At 36.3% G+C, this 18,294-nt stretch overlaps 2 protein-coding genes across 2 annotated transcripts in view; one reads left to right on the forward strand and one right to left on the reverse strand.

Moving 5' to 3' along the window:
• Window positions 1-1,850: 1,850 nt before the first annotated feature.
• Window positions 1,851-13,497, reverse strand: ANGPTL5 (angiopoietin like 5; the record flags this gene model as incomplete). The annotated part of the gene is made up of 8 exons (XM_082278492.1): window positions 1,851-2,170; window positions 3,307-3,492; window positions 4,522-4,642; window positions 8,931-9,031; window positions 9,958-10,051; window positions 10,431-10,534; window positions 11,527-11,674; window positions 13,396-13,497. 8 exons carry the CDS (start codon window positions 13,495-13,497, stop codon window positions 1,851-1,853), a joined length of 1,176 nt encoding a protein of 391 aa, XP_082134618.1.
• Window positions 13,498-17,924: 4,427 nt separating this feature from the next.
• The window catches only part of CEP126 (centrosomal protein 126), a gene marked incomplete at both ends in the record, with an annotated part of 33,598 nt that continues 33,228 nt past the window's right edge, over window positions 17,925-18,294 (forward strand). The window contains one exon of the mRNA XM_082278008.1: window positions 17,925-18,037. Coding sequence (XP_082134134.1) covers window positions 17,925-18,037 — 113 coding nt within the window. The remainder of the gene's footprint in view (window positions 18,038-18,294) is intronic.

An 18,294-nucleotide genomic window follows, 5' to 3' on the forward strand; every position in this document is an offset into this window, starting at 1 on the left:
TTAGACTTCTGCTCACAGGCTCGGGACCTGGTTGTCAGAACAGAGGCCACACCATCAAAGTTTGAGGCTTTCATTAACTCTATTAAGTTGCCATGAAATTTAGCCGCTGCATTCTCCAGTAGGATTGTTGTGCCACAGGCTGAGGACTCTTTCTGACATAAGAGCCCTAATACAGTGACAACATCCAGGCTTGCAGCCAGAATTAATATTCTTTCTAAGCTTCAGTGCTTGTTAATCTTAGTGCAGAAGCTCTTTCATTTTAGTATCTACCTTTATAGGTCTGCTTGGGTCCAGGCTGCCATTCAAAGCAGTTGCATTCCTAATAAGGCTGGTGTGAGGGTGGGCTGAAGAAGGGATACATAAAATCTCTTCACTGCTAATTTCAGAGACCCCAGTGTCTGGCAAAAAACCCCCACTGTGCTCAGAGAATTCCGTCTCCCCCAAGAGTGGGACCTATCCCATTTCTCTCAGTCCCTCTACAAGGCCTGTGATATTTTTCCTCAGGCTACTTGCTACCATGCTTCTCCTGTAAGCCCTCCCATGAGGATAGTCCCCAGTCTCCCTCTAGCAGAGAGGAAACCTTCTGCTTTTAGCAACTTTTTACCTCCAACTGTTAAAGGCCAGTCAAGCATACATGAAAAGAGGAATGTTTTCTCTCCCTTAACCTTGAAACATATCCTATGAAAAGCTTAATTTCCTCCCATAACTACATAAATCTTTGGGAAGAAGTCCTAAACCGTGGTGATTCTGAATTGATGATGGTTTCTGCTCACTGTATTAATGCTTGGTTAAAATAAAAAACAGCAAAGAAGAAATTTGTAGAGTTTTTAACTGTTTTCATTCCACATGCTACTACAGAGCTGGTCTGCTGAAACTGAAGCAAAGATGAGAAATACCATGCCTAGCTGCTACACATTAGCTGCCAGGTTCCAGAAACACTACTGTACTAACATTCACATTTTTATTGATATCATTTTATTTTTACTGACAGAAATTCAAAGATTTTACAATCCTTAGTTTTAAATTTGTTTATACAACTTAAGTTGGTTTTATTCATTACCACATGATCCTTCACAAAGTGAATGCCCCTAAGAATGAAAAACATAAGATCAGGCCCATATATCCAAAAATTAAAATTGCAAATGTTATAAGAAAAGCCGTAAGTGTTCTTTGAAAAAAAGTTTTCATTTGTAGTGAATTGTGAAATAGACAATGGTAGAGTCAAAACTGGATTATGGAACACTTTGACTGTGAAAATTAAATATAAAATTGGCTGTAGTTCTTCAATGTCACTATCAACCTTACTTGTATAAAAAAAACAGGTCCTGATGGTATACAAAACATTATTTATACATTGAAACAATTGTTATCTTGCCTGATAAGGAATATAGAAAGAAGAGCTGATTCTGGAAAATTAACTTAGGGTGAAGAACAAGTATTTTTCCAAAATATTATGATGAAAATGGCAGGCATATGGTTTTTTCAAATAAAATTTGCTGAAATTTCTTGCCAATTTAGATATGAGGAGAGCATAGAAAAAGCACATTCAAAAGCCAGCATTTTTATAATTTTTTCTGCTGGTTCTGAGATTGTCTAAGAGATAGTTGAATAAAAGCTGACAAATACTCAGCTTAATCCTGTTTCTGAAAACCCAGTTCTTCTTAGGACCTTCTTTCTCAAGCGGGAACACTATAAATACTGACATTTCATAATAAAAATGAGTAACTGTATTGTAGAAATATCTAATAAAGTTTTAAGACTGAATGCTCAAGTGAAGATGAAAGGTATTTACGACTGTAGTGATACATCATTCCACATAATTGCAAGAAGTATATTTCTATTTTCATATATTAATGGAAATATGGAAAATTGGTTCTCCGAATTTTCATTGAAACTGATTTAATTTTGACTGGTTTTTTGTTCATTGTCCATGTATCCCAGTGAATCCCAGTTGCAAGAAATCTACCTGTGTAGCGATGAACACCATTAAGATTTGCAAGGCCACATTTGTTGAACCACCATCCAGTGTTATCACTGAAGTTACTGCAACTCTTTACAGGCTGTCCTTTAATAGTGCACACTGGCCTGCATCCATCATTATCAACATCAGAAGTGCTGAAAGGCATGGAATTTTGGTTATCTTCTTTTCTATATCCTCTAAATGCATCACCTAAGTAAAACAGATAAAACAGAACAATAAAAAAGTTATTTACAGGGAAACTTTCTTACTTGATGCACACCTCACAAATTTTTACTCTGAATTTATTAGAAAAGTAGAAGTCTTCAAAAGCAGTTCAAAAGGACCAGATAATGAGCTGTAAAAGTGCTGAAGATGCAAGGGGAAAAAAAAGGCATAAAATACTGAGAAATATGGAAGAAGTTGAAAATCAATGAAAATCTTTATATTTTTGTTGCTTTTAGCAATGCATGCTGGCTATGAAGGTAAAGGCTTCTGTTCTCAAAGACAGAGGAAGAAAGGACAAAAGTAAACAAAAAGGATTGTAACTTCAGATTTTCCAGTAACATTCCCAAAGCCCTAGAGTGAGTCATGAAACAAATGGAATTGTTAAAACATAAAGGTCAATTATAACTGGCTCTGCTGTCTTACTAAAGAACTCACTGAAGAAATAGTGTTTTCCAAAAATACCTTTAGAGACTAACTATTTTGTTGATAATAAGAATTCTTGCATAACACGGAAAAAAGCAGTAAGACATGATGCAATTCTTATTGCAAATCCTTGCATGCTTAGTATATTTATGCTATTGAGGCAGGTCTGGAATTAAGTTCTGTCTATGTATCACCCAGCAACTGTTCCACACTGTAGGCCAACTTTATTTCCTCAGTTTCTTTCTCTATCCTTTGTACATGACTATGTGGGCACTTCTGAGTTCTCCAAAGCATCATCAGGAAGACTGACACTAACATCAGCACATCTATGATAAGATAATGGGCATCTAAATAATTGTACCATTAGGTAAATAAACACTAACACCCAAAAAATCCCTTATTTATTTTAAATATTTCCATTCCTTTTTATATTATTATTATTATTACAGGAGTGTTTATTCAATTATTCCATTAAAGACATTGAAATGATAAAGCAATTTCCTGCTACGTAAAGATTAATGTTGGCATAACTGATCACCATACCATTGAAAATTTATCTGCATAAGTGTTCATTATATACCAGAGAAAAACACACTAGAAATAAAATTTTGAAGTTAATTATTGTTCTTTTGAATGCATTTTTTCATATTAAAAAGGGAACAACTACCTTTAAATACATCAAAGATGGAAGTTCTTACCAGCATTTCCTGAATAATGCCCCAAATGGAGTTTGAAAGCACATGTTTCATCCTCTATCCAAAATCCATCATATGATGCATAGGCATGCTTGTCATTTTCTGATTCCAAATCCACATAAAGACTGAAATGAGTGGCTTTTTGATTTACTATGTCAAAAATCTTCCTCAGTCCAAGCCAAAATTCTCCTTAAAGAGAGATATAATATATAGTCTAGAAATGGAAACTGTAACAGAAAAAGTGATTGTTCCTGGTTTTTTCCTTTCCTTCCTGAACCAAATGTAATAAAAGTTGCATGATAGGCTTACATTCCTTTGAAAGACTAATGAAGGAACAGAGTAATCCTTCCTACTTCCTTAGGAAATCCATGTAAAGAATTCCCATGTATGCATCATCTTTTTTTTCCTCTGTGAATTTTTAGAAAATTGTCCAGATGATCGATTTCAAATATTCATCTGCAATGTATCTTAGAAGACCACAAAACCTGGCTGTGCTAAAGATCCACTTGCATGAACAGAATTCAGTAGCACTCTTAAGGGTGATACTGAGAAATGACAAATGTTAGCATTTTATGAAATGCAAAAAAAATGCAAACCCTATTCTCGAAATTTAAGCCCTGTTCTCAAGATTTGCTGCCTCCATAAATCACACTTGTAGCCTCATATGAGCTGCACTTTTTTGGACAGAAAAGCTGTGTGCTTCCATTGCAATACCAGATAAACTCCTGAAAAAGCAAATGGATTTAGACTTGAGGGATTAAAGGTGGCAATAAAGAATTAATATTGCAGTTGTGTTGGTATTAGCTACTGAAATATTTCTGTTGTTTATAATTTTGCATGCCCTATGGTGAAATACTATTGATTTTTTCTCTGCTCCAACAAAATATTTTGCAAATGTAATTCAAACCAACAAAGGCACTTTTTTTAAAAACTGAAAAGAGAGGAAATATAATCTATAAATTATTTCAGGCAGAAAAGATAGTATTTTAAACACTCTTGTGAGACTGCAATAGCTAAAGACTCTAGTGGGGTAATAGTCATTATTGGGAAGATCACACAACAGACTATATGAAAAAAAACCCATAAGCAAAAATAAAACTTTTAAGAAACAAGAACTTTATACTAGTAAAACTACCACACAATTTAGTGGAATGTAGCTCACATAAAAGCAGGAGTAATGTTTGTTCCAAAGCACTTTAGAGTATTTAAAATTAATACCATTAAGGTCACCAAATCCATCCAGATATTCAGACCATGTTCTCTGAAACCGAACGATTCCATCAGTTCTTTTCTGAACAACAGTCCATCCACCTCCTTGAAAATCCATGTCACACAAAACCTAAAATAGACATAGATATGATTAAGCATTCTTGAAACAGCTTTTATGAAGAAAACAATTAAATAAAGGTGGACTATTCAGAATTTTGCTAAGTAACATACTTTTCAAGTATCTTTAAAAAGAGCTCTAAGAAAATAAAAAAAATGAAGCTGCATTGTTTTCTTACATATTCCTGTTGAACTGTTTGATTTGGATATTTCTTCAACCAGTAGAAATGTCTGTGTATTTCTGTTCATAACATATAATAAATAAGCTTTGATAAATGTCACTGTGACATTCATAGCATGAAAGGGAAGCAACTTGCAATGTCATGTATTAATCAGGCAAAATATCATCAATACAGGCAGCAACACTGAATAAACTTTTATTTCAGCAAAGCAAAATAGACACAACTTCTTATATGTTCTCCCTCACCATCATGCCTTCTTCCAGACAATACTGTGTTTGTGGTGCCTGCGAAATTTAGAGCCTTTAATAAGGGTGAGGAAATGGAAAACAGTGATAGCAATAACCCAGCAATAACAATAATTTGCAGCAGCAAAAACCTCTACATAAGAAGTGGCCCCAATCCAGGGAAGTCCCAATGTGAACATATAACTGCCTGCAACTGAGCAGTACCACTGAATACATAAGATCAGCTCTCAGATTTATGAGTCTTTATGAGTCTTTGCTAAAATTTGTGCCCAACAGTATGTCAAATGGCAGTGGTCCAGCTGCCATCTGCTCTGCTTTGGAATATCACATTATGTGGCATGTTTTCTCCTCAGCCCACCAAACTTAAGATATGTAATTGACTTTCCTAAGTATGTCCCCAGTGCCAAATCTTGACAAGTTCTAACTGGGATTACAAAGTCTGGGAATCTAATGTAGAAATATTATATTGCACATTTAGACACTGTACTACCTAATCTATTCAAAGTAGTTCTAAGGGATGGCATGCATAATTAGTGTTTAAAAACAGAGGCTCATTTTTGCTTCCAAATGTGTCTAATTTGAGGAGAATTAACCTAGAAAATGCTTACAGCTTCTTGTGGAAACAAAAGTAAGTTCAGAATATAATTTTAGCTGCCATAACATTAAGCAGATGCACAAGTGATGGAGTAAAGTAAGAAATTTTTTTTGACGTTACAGGAAATGTACAAAATGAAACATGTTTCAGAAAAGAGATTTGCAGTCTTAGCCATCTAATAAAAGTGGAAACTAGGTGTAAGTCAGTTTAACCCTCAAAAAATTTTGTTGCAGGCTGAGCATTATATGTTGCATCCCCATTGCCTGTAGTAGCCAGATATTTTTCAGGAAACCAGACTTGCTCCTTGGCAGGAAAACATCAATGTTGTAGTCAGAGCCTCTGTGACTTAACAAAGTCTTCTCGATGAACGACAAGAACGCAACAGGACAGAGCTGTAATTTGATCTCATACAAGCTGAGGAATCTTGGAATCTTGGATCTTCAAGTAAGATACTTTGGGCAATCCTTGCAAACAAATACTAAATGAATCATAATAAGGTTCACGTGCATGAAAAACAATTGTGACCCTTATTCCCTGGAGAATCACATGCTTATTTCAGTCACAACAAGGAGGATAGAACTGGAATAAAAAGAAATATAGAAGATTCCAAAATGAGTATTTAGATGAAAATACCTAAACCTCATTCAAAATAATCCCGTTGCCTCATCCACTGTCTTGAGAAGATGACTGCATGCTTGGCTACTCCTCTGACTGAGTCAGAAATACTACAAGGAGCCCATTTGGTCACAACATCAATCTTCAGTCCAATATAAATCAGTGTGAGCGTTGATAATTCACAGATTTGGTTCTACATGAGAGGTCATCAGCCAGTTAGATACAGCACCAATACATACACCAACTAAATAAAAATATTAAATAGATACAGAAAAATACAGTTATAGCTGTGTAGTTTTCTTAATTCCTTATGGAAATGTTGCAATTGTAAAGACTTATAATCGTTAATCTGCTTTACAGTTTGCTCTATGTCTCATATCATGAAAGGTGTGAAGGGCATGATTGTGCCAAGTACAATTTAAATTAAATGAGAAGGAGGATGGTTCTGCTGAATATTTCTTCCCTTTCCACCTGCAGTGTGTATGAGGTATATTCTAAACAACTGTTCAGTTTATCTGATCCAGCTTAGAAATATCACTGATCTACATTTACTAATTGAAAAAATGTATCAGAAATTGGTCATGATTTAGTTTTCCAAAAGTGAAATTGGTTTTAATCACCTCATGATTAAATGCTCAAAAGCCTACTTTGGAGTAACTTTCTGAAGCGACAGAAACCTGCCACTACCACTAAAGCTTGATATTCTTATTGCTCCTGGAATTGGGAGTTCAATTACCTCCAGTTAAGCATCAAAATCTTTACTCATTTTCAGAAACATGAGGTATTAAACATGAGAAATAAGAATAGGATCACGTTGTCTAAATAGTTTTCATTTAACTGATACCTTTATGCAAATTATTCTAAACACATTTTGATTTAGGTTCTATTGCATAAAAAGACATCTTATTGCTGAAAAGATCTTCATTGAAATAAATTACTTTGTGCTGGCTTTGTTTCCTGTTTTTGAGTTTCTTATTATGGTTTTCTGCCTCTGTATTTTTTCTTATTTTGCTGGTCTGCAGAATATTTAGAACTCTTGGCTATTAGCCTCTAGAAGATGCTTTATAATTTCTTCTTTATATTTTAGTATCTTGATATTTTTATCCATCTATCATTTCTCTTGTACTCTTTTTATACTTCCACACATGGAAGAATTCACATTAAATAGCATTCCTTAAAATAACATTCTTTATGGAACACATATTTTAGATATTTTTCTCTGAGACTTTTTTGGCTCTGTCTTTTAAGTTCTGTGCAACATCTACCAGACAAGAAATGACTGCAGACATTCTTCTCATTATTTATTGTTACCTTATTCTTTTAATCAAACTACTATGATTTTTCTTTTGTGTTTCTAGAAACCCCCTCAATCCAGAAGAAATTCTGAAACAGATGCATTTTTTGCTATGGTAGCCTTTTGTTCATACTATAAATATGGTTGTTCTGTGAACACTGTGACATGTCTTTCTCTTTCTTTGACATGGAAGGAACTTGCCGAGGAGTTACAGATCTTTTTCTTGAGCTCACTGAATTGTATAGAGACAATGACAGGTTTTTCTATTGGGGATTGCAGAATCAAGTTCATTTTTTCTTTTGTGATCCCAGCATAATTCTGAAACCTTTTCTTAACCAGTTGGAGCTCCTTTTTTGTAGCATTTTGAAGGGCTCCACTTGGCTAGAGATAAAGGGATTCATCCTTCCTTTGTTATAAAGGAACACTATAAAGTTAGATATTAAACTTTGCTAGTTATTAGTTGGCCTAAATTCCTTGTTTTTCTTAAAAAAAATAATGACCTCAACATGTATTGCCAGGTTGAAAGTTTGAAAGTGCCATATCTGCCTTTCCACTATGTATAAGGCCGCCTCTAAATAGAACAATCTGAAATGGAAATAAACACAAAAACCAAAATATTCCTTATGTTCGTATGGATCTGAATATTTGAGTCTGAGAAAATTAACTCAACATTCTCCTCTTCTAGATGAGCACTATTACTCTGAGCAATTACATAAAGTGCAGGCAGTGATAGGAAACATGATTGTTGCAGTTTGTTTTAGGAATATATATCCTTGTTTTAGGAATATAAATCCTGCAAACTGGATAGGAAAACTAAAATTTTAGATGCCTCTGTGCCTCAAGACTGGGTTATAATGATACTCAGACAAGAGCTAAGCACCTGCTCCTCAAACCAAGACACATCTGCACCTACACTTGGATGACACTGCATCAGCAGAGTCCCATCACAAGAGAAGGCAATGTTATACAGCAGAATAATTCAAAATCTGAAAGTCCCTTATTAAAAGCCAAATGGATCAGTCAATTGCTCTTCTGTTTTCCGTCCCTGTAACAGAAAACAGCACTTCTCCATATCCAAAAGAGAAACACCTTGGGTTTTCCTCCTTGGTATTTTTCACTGCATATGAAAACTGACAGTAAGGGCTCTTATGACAGATATTAAATTTCCTTGTAGAAAACAGGAAACTTTTCAAAATTACAGTAATAGTAGACACATGCACATGATTTAATACATTTTTTTATTCATCTGTTGAGAAATTGTCATGGAAAACACTTTAAATCTATTAAAAATATTCTAAATGCATATTCTCAAGCAAGTTGTGACTATAACAATAAATACCTCAATAAAAATATATATAATAATAAATTACCTCAAAAGGATAATTTGATCCTTCTGGGTGGATAATGTACAGACCACTTGGAGTTTTTGAAACTGAACCAACAGTATCTTTAATATGAGTGCAGTCCAAACCTAGAGACAAAAGGTATTCAAGGAAGTTCTTTAGCAAAATATGTTTTAAAAAATACAGATTAAGCACAGGAATATTACTTTTCTTGGTGACATATAAATTATGTAAAATATCATTTTCTTCTCATGCAAACTTTAAAATCATGCTTTGTCATGAATTTATCTTGTAAAATAAAATTCTCTAAACACCATTAAGCTCCTAAGTATAAATGACACTGTACAGACAAAGTTATTCCTAATCTTAATAGATATGATACATATCTATAGGAAATTAAAGATTATGTATCTGGTCACTTTACAGATTTTTTTAAATTATTTTATTTATAACACCAGTACTGTGAAAAAGAAGTATTATCTGGGAAATGAAGTCTTTTTCCTACAAATATTTGTATTTATACTTGTAAAAGCCTTGCCATCATAATGTATACATGAAAAACCATTTACCTCTAAGTGTTAAGCCAGGTACATGTTCAACATACTCAGAGAAGCAGTTTCCACAGCCAGCATGACTGCTTAGAGGTCATATTTCCTTTTGTTTGGATGGACACTTAAAAGAAGACTAACTGTCCAGTGTGTAAGTGACTTCCAGCCCATTTGAATAAGGATGCTGCCGATGCAGAGCACACTTTATTTCATTGTGAAAGAACGTGCCATTTAGCAGCCTCAGATCACTTACTGATAATCACAGCTGGCATTTTACATAAAAATCAGCGTGCTAAATAGGATGCCTGGAGCTGTCAGTTGCAAATGATTTAAAGCAGTATTTATGAGAACATTTTTAAACAGTTCGTTAAGTTTCCACAGTTTACATGTTACTAACACAGGATAAATATCAATGTTACAATGCTTACCTTTGCCTTAATTAGCTCCTTTTCAAGATACAAAGATAAAAAAGGAAGGTGCCAAGACTATATCTGAAAAGTACTTACCATGAGATTGAACTGCTTTATAAGGAAGTGGATCCAGATGTTTTCTCAAAATTACTGTGTTCAAAAGAACAAGTTTGTTCATGAGTTCATTTACCTGCCAATTCAAATAAAAGATTTTTAATTAGATTGCAGTGAGGAATTTTGCATTCTAAAGATTTTTTTTTGACTCCTAGTAAGCATAATCTGAAGTTCATTTTTGTGATGTGTAGTAATTTGTACCAATGTGAAAGAACAGTCCTCCACTGTCCCTACCGCCATGTATGACACCAAGTTGTGAAACAGGGGGTGCTTATATCTCCTCATAGAAATGGGACTCACACCCTACCAGAGGTACAAGGACTGGTGACAGACACTCTAATCCTACTGGTTTAATCACTACTTAATGGTTTAATGAGCCCTATTTCTCCTCAGAAAGACAACATCTGCAGTGAGAAATAACAAGTACAAATCTTTATAATAAAGAAAAAAAGTACCTGATTAGAAAGGTAATCCAAAGAAGACTGTTGATCATCCATCATGTCTCTTACCAGTTTTTTTGTACTTCTGGCATATTCAGCAAGAGAATTCTGCAAATTTCCTTCAAAAGAAATATGTTCATCTACTTGTTTTTAATAACTCTAGAAATATTCTTGACTGAATGACAACATACTGATTTATGATATCTAAGTGAATACCGAAGATGTTTTACATTACGGCACCTAAAAGTGAAATGAAAATAATACACAGACCACAGATTAAAGCCAAAGGTGCTAAAAACTTCAGACTTTCTGATTGCAGTAAAGACATCTTAAGAAGTGATGGCTCTTCTCACATTTTGAAGAAGTTAATCTTATCCTTGGGCAAAGTGGACAACCACTTAAGGGATATCACAGTGATATAAATGCATATGATAAAAGACAGATATATATGGTTTCTTGTCACCTTACATTTGCTCATTCACTGTACTACTCCTGGTTTTTGCCCTGACGCTCAAAAATCATGAACATCGTCATCATCATAATGACATATAATTAAAAATATATATTTTAAAATCATATGTGAAAACCAAGAATTTACACAATTATTTTCTGAGGCTGATTGCATAATTTGCTGTGTAGGTTATCAAGGTAGTGAATAGAGAATGTCCTGTGTAAGCCTTTATAAAGGTAAGCTGAAGTACACATTTACTCCCATGTAACTGACTAACTAACTAACTAATTAACTACCTCCCACTTTACACCCCCACACCCAGCTATGATGTTTAAATGAGGAACAGACATCCTCCTCTTCCTCTGTAATGGAGAGAGATACTGACATTCAGAGGATAACAGATCTGGGTGGGTTGTGCTGCTGCTTGGGTTTGCCTGTCTTCACCAATGATTATATGTTGTCACACCAGCTGCACCCCAAAAACAGGGTAACCCAAATTTTCTGACCAATACACAGTTTGGGCAGCAGGGTCACAAGGCTGTCACGTGTGCTCAAGAAGATTAAAAAGTAAATTTGCACAGCATAGCGTAGCACAGGAGAGGATTGCATAGCATGGCACTGCATAGCTCATCACTAAAAGTATTCTTGATGAATACATACTGCACATGTAATGTTTGTCCCCTCGTAAAATTTTAGCTTGAGCATCACATGGAACAAGGCATTGTTCTTTTTGTTTTGAAATATCTGCAGATTTATTTTTCTCTTCTGCCTGAAGAGGTTCTTCCACAGCTCCAACATTCCTTGTGTCCTGTTGTACCAAACAATGGAGGGGGAAATAAATTGAAAATTAAGCATATATAAAATAGCTTGGTCTGTCAAAATGAGGTAGATTGCTCTACAGGCCTTCCTTCAAAACCTGTTTTTTTTAAAACTTTTTCAAGCAATAATTGACAGAGCTGAGACAAAAACCGATTAAGTGTTCTCTGCTTAGTCATACCTCACAAGAAAAAGGTAGTGTCAGAGGTAGAGAATAACCTCTATAAATTAAAAGAAGTACCAGCACCATTTCTGGTGAGGTATTCTACTTGTGAGCACTGTAAACTGGAGGCAAGAACTTGCAAATCCTGTATTTTAGGAATCACCACACCCAAGAGACATCTCAAATGCTAAGGAACTTATTTTCACTGGAAAGGAGCAGGCTTTTGGATTTACCAGATATTAGCAAAATACTTTTACTCTTGAAAACCCCTAAATTAATTATTTAGACCCTGATCAGGGAAATACTTGCATAAGTTTTTAACTTATGCATACGAGCAGTCCTGAGAAGATTTGCAGACCAATTAAGTTTTAAAAAAATTAATATTTTAATTGTACTTATAGGGGAAAGAATAAAGGTACAGTATTCATGGGCACACAATTATCTGAAATAGTAACAGTAATAGCATTAGTAGAAGTAGTTACACCTATTAATGTTATTTTTAAATTATATTTTCATATTTAATAGTTTTTCTTCCATGGTGCCATAGGACATAAAATAAGGGAATGCCTCTGAATCACCACTTAAAGAAATTACTAAAAGTAATTCTCAAAATATGTGTCATTGTCAAAAGACTAAGCAACATATTTTCATATGAGTCTTCGATGATTTCATAATCTCAGCAAATCACTTGTAGTATGTTCATGCATTGTGTTTTCAAATGTAAATAGGATCCTTAGAAATGTCAAGACTTTAACAAAAACCAAAACTTATTTAGACTTGAATACGTCTCCAGCAGAGTTGTTCTTTCTTGTTCCAGTTTTCTCTTTCTGGTATTGGCACTACACCAGCAAGCACTGAACAGGGGTTTTTTTCCGGATTTTTGCTCTTAAAAAGTGAAAGTAAAAATTTCAAAAAGCTCTAAACAAGGGGATTTTATAAAACAAAGGGTTTCTGAATTACTAGTATAATTGCATTTTGTGCCTGGAGAATGGTAAAGAAGTAAAAGAATATGTTTTTTACATTTTGAAATAAGCACAAAATAAAGGAAGAAAAATTATATAGGATTTATAAACAGATCACTTGAAACTTATAAATAGAATACTTGAAAGTATGGTTTGTTCCAGGGCTATCACAGCTACTCACCAGATGTTCAATTAAATACTGTCAAGCAAATATTTTTAATCAATATTTATCTTTAACAAAAGCTGACATGAAACAAGCAATTAAGTCTGATCTCAGCAATTCAAGCAAAAACTGTCTCTGCCAAAACCAACAGTTACACTGCATTTACAGGCATGCAGATGAGATTAAAAATACGACCTAAAAACTGAGCTGTGATAAAGGACATTAACACAAAAATGTTCTAATGTACTGAATTCCTACAATTTCAGTGTAGTTTCTTTTCTCTGTCTGAAAATACCTGATTCTTCTGTATTTTCATATCTATCTTGAATAAGGCAATCCACATTTTTAAAACATCTGTCACTTTTCTGAGAAATCAGTCAGTTACATTCATTATCTTATCTAAACAAAGTAATTGAAAATCTTACCTTAGGTGAACAAGGTTTGCCATTATTTATGACAGTCTCTCCTAAACTGAACAAAAAAATATTAAGACAAATCAATGAAGTTACCCTAAAGTGGCGATTCATCTTTTACTTGAAGAAATGCAAATGTTTTAATAGGTTTCAAATTTCTGTGGAAAGAATTGTACACTATGAAGGCCTGATCTAACTATTTGGGAATGTCTACAGCACAAAGGGCAGCCAACACATCACTCCTTTACTGCCTGGATTTAATAAACCACATTTCAACTGCCCAGTAGATTTTGTATACTACTATTTGCATCCTGAGGGAAATTACTGCTTATCGCCTTTATATGACACATCAAACATATATATATTTTCATTGTGGTAAACTCTGACAGATTCTTTTAGATGCTATTTCTGAGCATTTGTCTATATTTGGTATTAGGGGTCTGGGCTACTTGAAAGAAAACTAGTATTACTTGATGTTTTCAAATTTTTACAAAGATTTTTATCCTTAAAATTAAGGTGTCTGTATTGTTGCCAAGGTAGTGCACTACAATAGGCTGTGGAGGCAATCTTGGAATATATCATCAAAGTAAGTTCAAAATAGAAAACTGAAAAAAAATTATTTTAAATTAGTACTTTGTATTACATAGAAAATCTTTTACCAGGAGGATAATAGCAGTATTTTGGTCTCACTGGTAGCCCACCTGTTGTAACACAGGTACTGAGACAATCATTCAGTGCAATGATTTTTATCCCTGAATAAAGTCAAAGTACAAGAGAATGGCATGAAAAAGAAGGAAATGAAATTTAGTCCACAGAAGCTTAATTAAAACTATGAGGCACTTACAGTTTTCACACACTCAAGTCCACTATTTTTGTATCTTAAAAACTGGATCTGATAGTCTAACAAAAAAAAAAAAGTTCACAAAGTTCCAACAGGTTTAGACAATTTAGACACATTAGAGCATTTAAATTGCTTGTGATCTGGATGAATAAATGAAACCTCAGCTTCCAATGTACCACTGGGAAATAGACTGTCTAAAGGATCTTCAGAATACACTGTTCAACTGCACCTTCCACTGGTACAACGAGACAATGTTCCAAATTCATCTTGATAATGTGGTTCATCTACACCTCTATCTAAAGCTGGAATACATTGGAAACAGCTTTTGCTACTAAGATTTGTTGGGAGCAACCAACATTTGTCAGGAGTGGCGATTAATACACTTTTGAGACAATGTTTTCTTTAAAAATTAATAGCTAAATGGTACTAAGCACCTGCACCTGAGAGGAGCATAATCAACTGGCTGCGAAACTCTGAGCAACTTGGGCTCTTCTGTCTCTCAAAATCAAAATTTTCAATTAGTTCCAAAGTACCACATGGTACATCATAGCTTTCCAATATGAGACTTACTAGGGTTTAATTACTGCATCAGCTGATGCTCTCTCAAGAAGATGCACGTTGTGATCCATAGTTCTGTCTCAAGGAGAAGATGAAAAGATTTTCATGGCTATCTACATATCACATTAAGGGCAAACAAACAGTTTTTCTTCCTCTTTCTATGTACACAAATAGGCAGAGGTGACAAATTTCAGGAAGGAATGGTTAAAATAGTCAGAACATTAACTGAACTTCTTCTCCCATGCAGTTGCCTACACAGCTTGGAGGAAAACTACACAAGATTAGCAGGTTAATCCTCCACTGGAACAAGAAGGAAAGAAAAATGTGTATCTCCAGCAGCACAGCTATGCTCCAGCCTTCAAATAAAACTTGTAATAAATTCAGAATCCATCCCACAAAGTTTTAAGAGCTGATCTTTATCCTTCACTGGAATATCAGTGTCTAGCCCACAGTAACGTTTATACAGCTTCTTTCAAACCAGCTGCCAGAGCAGGACCTTCCATTCTGTAACTACTTAAGACTACTTTTCTTGCTGTCCCAGAATAATCATACACTTCTGAATTATATGGCCCTCAGCTTGTCACCTTCTTGTCCCACAGTCTGAAAGATGTGAGGTTACTCATGAGGAGGGATTATCCAATAACCGTAAAGGAGGACTATGAAGACTCAATAAAAAGTAAACAAGGGAAAGACAGAAGATATATAAACTCTATTCTTAGTTCTAAAGCTCAGAAGGTATCTTAACGTGAAGCTGCAAGTTGTGCTTTATTAGATCAAAATTTTCAGTAAATCTAAGGAAGCTCAAATTCTGCATGAGTTGACCATGAACTTCAATCTTCTGAGGTTTGACATGGGCCCAAATTCTGCAGTTTCCCAGCTCTGCTTCAGTTCTGCTTGGGTGACTCAGCTCTCCATCCTGATAAAGCCTTCTACTGCATCCTAAATGAAACAGTGCATTTTATCAGGCAAACTGTGATTTTAAATGTGTGTGTGAGTTGAAAATCACACAGCGGTAAAGTGACAACCACTTTTCTACATTTTGCAACACAACAGAGCAGATGAGGCAAAAAAGTGGTGAATTTGGGGTTGGTATTCTGAACTAGAGCTGAAAGACCTCCATTTTAGGGTCATCTTGTCAACTGCAGTAACTGGGATACTACAAATATTACACACATTTGGCAACCTGACCACCAGTGGTCTTGATTGTAAAATGGTAATAACAACACCCACTTCACAAACTGTGCCACAAATATGGGGAGGGGTCTGTGGAGAAAAGTATTTCACAAACGCAGAGTACTATTTTTACCTTCCTAGTCAAAGACATAGAACAGCTGCACACTGAAGAAAAAAAAAAAAGAATTGGTTTAAGCTCAAATACACCAGCCAAGAAATGTCTTGCCAGGAAATCACCAAGGCATTTAGCCTGTTGCTGACAGCTCATGCAAGGCAGGGCAATATCCCAAGACAACACACTCTGCTTTGCCTAAAAAAGGGGAAAAAAAAAAAACAGTTTTGCAGTTTTATGAACAAAGTGGGAGTTTTTTGGTTGTTTTGTTTTTTTGGTATTTTTTATTACTTTGTGTAACTATATTTATGGACTTTTAAAATATTTTTCTATAATATTTTATACAATTTAATTTTTTTGTTGTTTGTTGTTGTTGTTATTTCTGCACCCTGTGGTTAAAAAAAAAAAGTTTATGGTGTTAACTTCAAGTCTTTAACAGGCCTAAGAGGCACCCGCAGAGCTCTGCAAACCCGCACGCAGGGTCGGGGCGGTGTTTGCCCACGAGAACGCGTTCGCTCGGATACCGGGTGTGTCTGCGGCTTCTAAAGGTCATCCCGCGGTTTACAGCGCTGCAGAGGATGGAAAGCCCAGTGAGAGCCAAGCACCGTCCCTGGCACGGTGTCCGCCACCGCTGTCCCTGACGACACGGGACGGTGCGGAGAGTGCGCAGCGATTCCCACCAGCGGCTCCCACCCTGGCACGGGCACCGGCAAAGACCTGCCTGATGGGGCGGGTCCCGGCCCGCCCTGTCCCCTGCGCCCGCCTCGGAGCCATCGAATGCTGAGCCGGCCAAACCCTCTCCCCCCAGCGCGGCTGCCCCAGCGCCGCGGCCCCGCCCCGTTGCGAAGGAAGCGGCGTCGCCGGTTGCTACGAGGCCGTGCAGGACGCGCCGGGCATCGCGGCGGGACCCGGCGCTGGCGGCGGTGCGGGCCTGGCGCTGAACCGGGCGCTGGATGGAGCCCGGCGGGAAGGCCGGCGGGGCGGCGCGGGGCCAGCAGCTCCCCGGGGCCCCGCAGCACCGCGCGGGAGGGCGGCGGAGCGTCCCTGTGTATCCTTCCTGAGGCGGTCTCTTACCGCCGGGGCCTGGCGTTTCTCGGGGCTGCGGGGGACCCGTGTGGGGGGCGGCGGGCCGGGGCAGCCGTGTCCCAGCCCCCGCCCTGCCCCGCGATCAGGGACCGCCTCAGGGGTGTCTTCAGATTAGAACTTGAACATTGTGGGTTTTAAACTGCCGTGGGAAAGTTGTCTTCTCAAGCAACTTTGGAGTTTTCTTGTTTTCCTTCTTCTAGGAGATTATGCCATTAGGAATAGTGTTTTCCATCTTAACTTGGGGATTCTTTTTTTTTGGATTTTAGTAGTAAGAGCTACTGACGCAAACAAGATCTGCCTGCACACTGCTACTTAAATAATTACTGGCGTGAATCAGGACTGATCTGGCTGTATGGAGAGCTTTTATTTAGTGATGTTAATCAATTTCAGTGTGAATAACTAATCCTTTGGGGTGGGGGGTGGAGGGGGGGGTTTCCATTTAACATTTTCCCTGTCATACCTGCATCCTTATGTCAGAGGTTTAGATAACTACACAAAATGTCTTTTCAAGTGGACATTAATAAAGATGGGATTTTTCAGCTGGCGGTATCATGGAAGATGAGTGCAAAGCCTCTTCTAAAATCCCTTTAAAAAGTAAAATGCATTTACATTTTTTTTCTGGATGAGCATAAAGTTTGTTATGACTGTAACATACAATTATGGAACCTACTCTATATAAGATCAATCAGTATAACAGGCTATTATATCTTTTAATGAGCAGTTCGATCCAGTTTCTGTTGTCCTTAACACAATCTTAGGGGTAGAGATTTAATGTTTCATTTTGAACAGGATTTAGAAGAAGAACGTCAGGCATTGAAAGAGGATCAAAAATTACGTCGGAGCAAGGCGATGAAATATTTGATGGAGACAAACAGAAGAAGAAGGCAAGTAACTAGGGTTCCTTTAAGTGGAGGATTGTAAAAAAAAGAAAAGAAAACCGAAGCAAAAAGAGTCAAAACCTTGAGACAGCTCAATATATCTCTAGTATTTTCATGTTCACTTTGATAAATAGCTCACTGCTTTGGCCTAGAGGAATCTAAGCTAAAACGTTTCACCAATTTAGTTTCTTGCTATAGGACAAATAAAATATAATAAGAGCAATATTCTGATTTACTCGCTAGTTTTTGGAAACTCACTGTAG

This window comes from Coloeus monedula (genome assembly GCF_965178545.1).
Source record: "Coloeus monedula genome assembly, chromosome: 3".
NCBI classification, from domain to species: Eukaryota; Metazoa; Chordata; class Aves; order Passeriformes; family Corvidae; genus Coloeus; species Coloeus monedula.